This window comes from Dendrobium catenatum, unplaced genomic scaffold (assembly GCF_001605985.2).
Source record: "Dendrobium catenatum unplaced genomic scaffold, ASM160598v2 fragScaff_scaffold_389, whole genome shotgun sequence".
NCBI lineage: Eukaryota > Viridiplantae > Streptophyta > Magnoliopsida > Asparagales > Orchidaceae > Dendrobium > Dendrobium catenatum.
In genome coordinates this window covers 422,072-428,954 of record NW_021318851.1, presented here as the reverse complement: position 1 = coordinate 428,954, position 6,883 = coordinate 422,072, and the positions used below count along the sequence as shown (strand labels likewise).

Below are 6,883 nucleotides of genomic sequence, written 5' to 3'. Positions count from 1 at the left end.
ATTTACAGCCATATAACTTATAATCGACACAAAAACTCAAATAAAATTAAACGGCACCTTTAAATTTACAACCAACGATATATTGAATACATAAAGACACCTAAATAAGCTTTCATTCGTCGAGAAGAAATATACAAATGTAGTGGTCACTTGTGGAGAGAAGTAAATAAGAAGCCCAAGATGAAGTCTTTGATAGAAGAATAAGAAGTGGATAAAGCTCGCAAGCTATCCAAGGAAAAACCCTCATGTTTTTAACTTCCAAAAATCACTCCATATCATCCTTTTTTTCTACTACAAAACAACCCTTATATATAGGTGAAAATAGGAAGCCAAATAGTCCACAACCTCCAACCGAACCAACCAAAAAAGGGGAGCCAAAATAACAACACGCCTCGCCTGGAACACGAGCCGAAGGGACCACAAGGGGGACAGGAACCGGCAACCACAAGGAACAGGATCAGCCAGCCACGGGACAGGAGTTGGGCAGAGAAACCGAAAGGCCAACAGAGCGGGGGAAGGGGGGAATGAATCTGATTTGACATTTATGAGCTGATTTTAGAAGAAGAACACAACATCTCACCTAAACGAGCAGCAAAACCCAAGCTAACCAAACCCAAACAAGAAACCAAATCAACCAAAAAAACAAGGAACATCAATTCCCCCCCCCTGCCTACATCACCAACCATAAGGGAAATGTCAAACAAGACTTTTCTAGCAAATGGGTTTGCCTTAATGTCCATGGCGTATGCCAATGCCTGTGGTTGAGCATCTGCAATCAATTATGATTCTATTATAAAAACCAAAAGAGGATTCATACCCCTCCATCATGAATTATCTCCTTTTTTGGACTTTGGAGAGAGAGATGCTCATGATTCAAATTTACTAGATAAACTATATGTTATTTGATGTAGAATGCAGCATAATGGAGAAGCAGCTTGTTTGTGTAGAGAAACTGTAAAACCCTTCAAAAAGCTGATTTTTTTTTAGTGTTGTTCGTCTGTACGAACTGGGTTTAGTACTGGACGAACTGAAGAAATTTGTGAAGAAATCTGCCATTTTCGTCTGCAACTGGAATGGAGTTCGATCAGAATGTCAGACGAATCCTTTCACTATGGATGCCTGGGGCGTCACAGAAACAATCATGTGATGGAAAATAAAAGAAAGTGGCCTATTGTCTTGCATTGTTCTTTGAGTCCTTCAAAAGATTAATGCTTGTGGACACAATTCTTCAAATCTCTCAAAAATATAGGGGAAGCATCACATAGTTCCTAAGGGAATGGAAGAGACTAATTTCAACATGAAAATGGAAACTCTTAATTGCATTTATCATGCTTGACAATCAGACTACATGAGTATGGTTGATATTTGTAACAATAACCATTAATCCAAAGGGGAAAATTACTCTAAAATAAATAAGAACACTATCAATTAATCATGCATGATAATCAAATCTTAACCCAACAATTAATGCTTGACATTTTATGTATGGATAAATTAAGATACAACATCAAAATAATAATAAAAAAAATATAAGTGGAGGACTTAATGAAAATGACATACGTAAACTATGAATAAGGCTTGAAGATTGTGAGTATTAGGAGTCACTATTTTTTGGATATCTTGATGTGTTGAACTTAATAAATTAGATGATTTTTTAAGGGCAATTTATACATAGAAAAATCATCCCCTACCTCAACTTATTCCCAATTAGTGGGAGCACAGAGGCGCTTACACTTCAATGTGTTAACTTTATTATCTTGTATAGATTTTTGATGAGCTGCAAATGCAAGAAATTTGTTCAATATGTGAAATGTCTCTTGTTCACGAGCTTCAAATGATGTGAAATGTCTCTTGTTTATGAACAAATTCATTCTATTGAAGGTATAAAATAAAATGAAATTAAATTTCTAATAAAAGCAATTGTCCATTTAAAATGAAAATATGATTATGCTATATGAATATGTTTATCGAGCTTATTCATGAGTTTTAAATCAAACACGAATAGAGTTTTTATTGAGCTTCTTATCAAACTTGTTCACGAGCTTCAAATAATGTTGTTTGTGAACATAAATGAACCAAACACATTAATATCCAATTTTACTTATTTAAGAACCGAGTATTAAAAATATTGTCCAAATTTATTTATTTAGTTAGGCAACGAACGAGTAGCTTGATGAACTTTAGGTTGGCTTGCAGCCCAAGGAATATTGGAGGAAGTCTAGGGTTTGCTTTTCATATTTTTTCTGTGCTTCGTTGCTGTCGCTTTTCCTCGTCGCCATTTCTTCGTGGCTGCTTCGGCTTCGCTTGCTTTGTGTGCAATTGTTTTTGATTGAGTCGCTAAAGCCGCTTCTTCGCCTCCTTCGAAGGCGTCAGATCGGAAGTCCTCGCTCGCTGCATAGGTAACCATCTTCGCTTTCTCCTTCAAGACGGGAGTTCGCTCCAAATCCGTAAATCCTGTTAAATCAGCCCAACGACGAGATTTAGCAAATCCCGGATTTACGCCGTAAATACAATTTACGATCGATTCAGATTTATTGCGTGCTCTCAAACCTTTTGGTAGGATTTACGACAAATCCGGCGAATCCCGCTTCCAAACAGCCCCAAGACGCTCACCAGCGGGAGCCAAACCCTCCTTAATAATTTACCTTCATTTGCAAGCGAGCAGTGCCGAGTATCCCTAGACGCTCACTAGCGAGAGCCAAACCCTCTTTTGCTCTAGTAATCGGCGTGGCTGATGGAGGTGGTCGGGAGAGCCGAGACAGCCGTCCACTCACCGGCCCTCCTGGACGGCGAGGACGTGAACGATTGGAGCAAAGAGGACGAGGATTCTGTAGAGGAGGCTACGTTACCTGCCGCTCCGATCGTCGTCGAATCTGAGAGGGTGGATTCACCGCCTCTTGTGCCCGCTCAGCGTACGCCTTAAGCTCTGACCCTTGGCACTATAGTTTAAACTTTTCGCTGGATCTAGTCATGCCGGAGCGCACATGGTTTTATTATTTATTTGTTTTATTTCGTCTGTCTTATTTTGGTTTACCCCCGGTATTGATTAATGAAGTTCTTTGGGTAATTGTATGCGGATTTATATGGTCTGACGCGGGGATTTAGATCCTTGCTACAAAACAGGGTTTTCTATGGGACGAATGTTTGATACATGCTTTGAGGACTTTCCTGAATCATTTTTGTTATTGCCATGGTTGATTGTTGTTATTCTGATAATTTCTGTAGAAACTTTTGTGGTTTGCTGTTCTGTTAGATTTATGATGATGTCACTGCTTGATTTGCATGTCACCTTCAGTATCATGTAGATTATTAATTTTATTCTTATTGATGATGAATATGTCCTGTTCTTTCCATTCCCTTTGAACGAGTGATCAGCCTGTTTATTAGTATTCCATGATTTGTTTTTTTTTTACTCTACTAAATTGTGATCTTCTAACCATAGATCAGTTCTTTGAGCCTCTGAATTTGAGCAGGGAATTGTTTTGATATCATGTCTTGATTGATTTTTTTACTCAATATTAAATTTTGAGCTCAATTTGGGTTTGATAAACTAGAGCCAGAAGTTTTTACCTGATAAACTTAAGTCTAAAGGCGTGGGATAGCCACTGATATCTTAATATCCAAAAAACATTTTCATAATTTCGTATGGGATTATGGTGCTCTTAAATGACCTTAAGAATCCTCTAAGTGTGTCATGATTAACCATCTTTATGTTCTAAACTCTGGCTCAACACATAGATGGCTTTCCAAAAGTATCCATTACCTTCAATGTTTTGAAGACTCTTGATAGAAGTACCCACTAAGACAATCCTAGGGGTCCTTAAAAGCTACTTGACCAAATTGCACCCATCTCATATGTAAAAAACCTAGTTAATGTGTATTTGATGTTTGCATCATCTATTATATTGTTTATCGGGAGAAAACTATGCTTGGAAGCTTTAATTTTGCCATGTATTTGCAGGTCATAAAAAATCTATACAAGACAATAAAGTTAACACATTGGGGTGTAAGCGTCCTCTGTGCTCCCACTAATTAGGAATAAGTTGTGGTAGGGGATGATTTTTCTGTGTATAAATTGCCCGTAAAAAATCATCCAATTTATTAAGTTCAACACATCAAGATATCCAGAAAATAGTGACTCCTAATAATCACAATCTTCAAGACTTATTCATAGTTTACATATGTCATTTTCATTTAGTCCTCCACTTATACTTTATTATTATTATTTTGATGTTGGATCTTAATTTATCCATACATAAAATGTCAAACATTAATTGTTGGGTTAAGATTTGATTATCATGCATGATTAATTGATAGTGTTCTTATTTATTTTTGAGTAGTTTTCCCCTTTGGATTAATGGTTACTGTTACAAATATCAACCATACTCATGTAGTCTGATTGTCAAGCATGATAAATGCAATTAAGAGTTTTCGTTTTCATGTTGAAATTAGTCTCTTCCATTCCCTTAGGAACTATGTGATGCTTCCCATATATTTTTGAGAGATTTGAAGGATTGTGTCCACAAGCATTAATCTTTTGAAGGACTCAAAGAACAATGCAAGACAATAGGCCACTTTCTTTTATTTTCTATCACATGATTGCTTCTCTACACAAACAAGCTGCTTCTCCATTATGCTGCATTATACATCAAATAACATATAGTTTATCTAGTAGATTTGAATCATGAGCATCTCTCTCTCCAAAGTCCAAAAAAGGAGATAATTCATGATGGAGGGGTATGAATCCTCTTTTGGTCTTTATGATAGAATCATAATTGATTGCACATGCTCAACCACTGGCATTGGTAGAATCATAATTGATTGCACATGCTCAACCACAGGCATTAGTATGCGCCATGGACATTAGGGCAAACCCATTTGCTAGAAAAGTCTTGATTGACATTTCCCTTATGGTTGGTGATGTAGGCAAGGAGGGGGGGGGAATTGATGTTCCTTATTTTTTGGGTTGATTTGGTTTCTTGTTTGGGTTTGGTTAGTTTGGGTTTTGCTGCTCGTTTAGGTGAGCTGTTGTGTTCTTCTTCTAAAATCAGCTCATAAATGCCAAATCAGGTTTATTCCCCCTTCCCACACTCTGTTGGCCTTTTGGTTTCTCCGCTGACTCCTGTCCCGTGGTTGGCTGTTCCTGTTCCCTGTGGTTGCCCGTTCTTATCCCCCTTGTGGTCCCTTCGACTGTTGTTCTAGGCGTGGCATGTTATTCTTTTGGCTCCCCTTTTTTGGTTGGTTCGGTTGGAGGTTGTGGCTGTTTGGCTTCCTATTTTCACCTATGTATAAGGGTTGTTTTGTAGTAGAAAAAAAAGATGATATGGAGTGATTTTTGGAAGTTAAAAACATGAGGGTTTTTCCCTGGATAGCTTGCGAGCTTTATCTGTTGTTTTCTGGTTTATGATTTTGATGATAACAAACACATTTATTTCTCTATGACTGTTCTATCTACTGACATTTCAGGTACACATGATCAGACTGCAATTTGAAACCAGCTCAAGTTTGGGTTGACTAGGACTGAGTCAGTTTGTACACTTTTTTCTTTCTTGAGTCTATTATATTTGGTGTGGCTCCTGATGATTTGTAACTTGAAAGATTTTTTGTTGTTCCCTAAAGATTTCTGTTTTTGGTAACATCGTCCGGGATGATCTGTTCAAAAGCAGAAACCCTAATTAGGGTATCCTCATTAAAGCAGCCGTCATTATGCAAAACACATCGTCATGGACGATAGGCTCAATTCAGAAAGAATCTGCCACCAGATCTACTTAGGAAATACTTATTTTTGGACATCGTCCGATCCAGAGCAATTTTTCTTAAATAAATCTGGCAATTAAGGAAAGCGAATAATGGTGATTTGCATGATCACATCGGCCGGGCCGATCACAAGATCGTCCGGGCCGATTGGACATCGTCTAGCTTCATTTTAGGGCGATGTTCAGGATGATTTTTCTCATATTTGAACTAATCAGCCAGGACGATATGCCTATTGGCCTGGACGATAAAGTCGGCAACTTGCATTAATGAGCTCGTTTTGAGATCTTCTATTTAAGCTATGACAAGGCAGTTTGTAAGTGTCTTTGGCAGCCATCGTAGCTTCGTTCTTTTGGGGAAACTTGAAGAGAGAGCTTGAAAGGGAGTGAGGAAAGGATGAAGTTTGAGAGAGGGAGAAGATCCTATGAGGGGGGACTCAAGGGAGTATGGAGGTGGTTCCACACGGTTGCTCCGGCAAGCTCGCACCTGAATACCGTCAGATTCAAGGCTTGTCTCGAGGGAAGTTCACCAAAGAAGAAGATCTCTTTGGTGTCAAAGGACCCGGCGACTCCGCCGCACCGGAGAAGGTGAAAGTGATTTTGTAAGGGTTTCTCCGCCTAGCTGTGGGGGCTAAAGGAGAGACACTTAGTTAGTGCAATACTTGGAGGGTGCCTCGGAGGAGTGGATGTAGGTCAAGGTTTGACCGAACCACTATAAATCCGGTGTGTTCTTTCCTTTATTACTTCCGCATTTGATTTTTTTTGTGGTGATATTGGTTTTGATTGAAAGATACCAATTGACCCCTCTCTCTTAATTAGCTTTGGGCCAGTTCATAGGGCCTAACATCCCTAACGAACTTTCATTATCCACTTCTTATTCTCCTATCAAAGACTTCGTCTCGGGCTTCTTACCTACTTCTCTCCACAAGTGGCCACCCCATTTGTATATTTTTTCTCGACGAATGAAAGCTTCTTTAGGTGTCTTTATGTATTCAATATATCGTTGGTTGTAAGTTTAAAGGTGTCATTTTGTCTTATTTAATTTTATTTGAGTTTTTGTGTCGATTATAAGTTATATGGCTTTAAGTTTGTTATGTTTTAAAGGAAGACGTTTAGTTTAACATTTTGCA

General features: G+C 38.3%; 1 protein-coding gene across 1 annotated transcript in view; it reads left to right on the top strand.

The window, feature by feature from the left end:
• The first annotated feature begins 2,182 nt into the window (after positions 1 to 2,182).
• The window catches only part of LOC110092350 (eukaryotic peptide chain release factor GTP-binding subunit ERF3A), a 28,754-nt gene continuing 24,053 nt past the window's right edge, over positions 2,183 to 6,883 (top strand). Inside the window, exons 1-2 of the mRNA XM_020816855.2 lie at positions 2,183 to 2,399; positions 2,561 to 2,912. Of these exons, the coding sequence (XP_020672514.1) occupies positions 2,735 to 2,912 (178 nt within the window). The 5' untranslated portion in view covers positions 2,183 to 2,399; positions 2,561 to 2,734. The remainder of the gene's footprint in view (positions 2,400 to 2,560; positions 2,913 to 6,883) is intronic.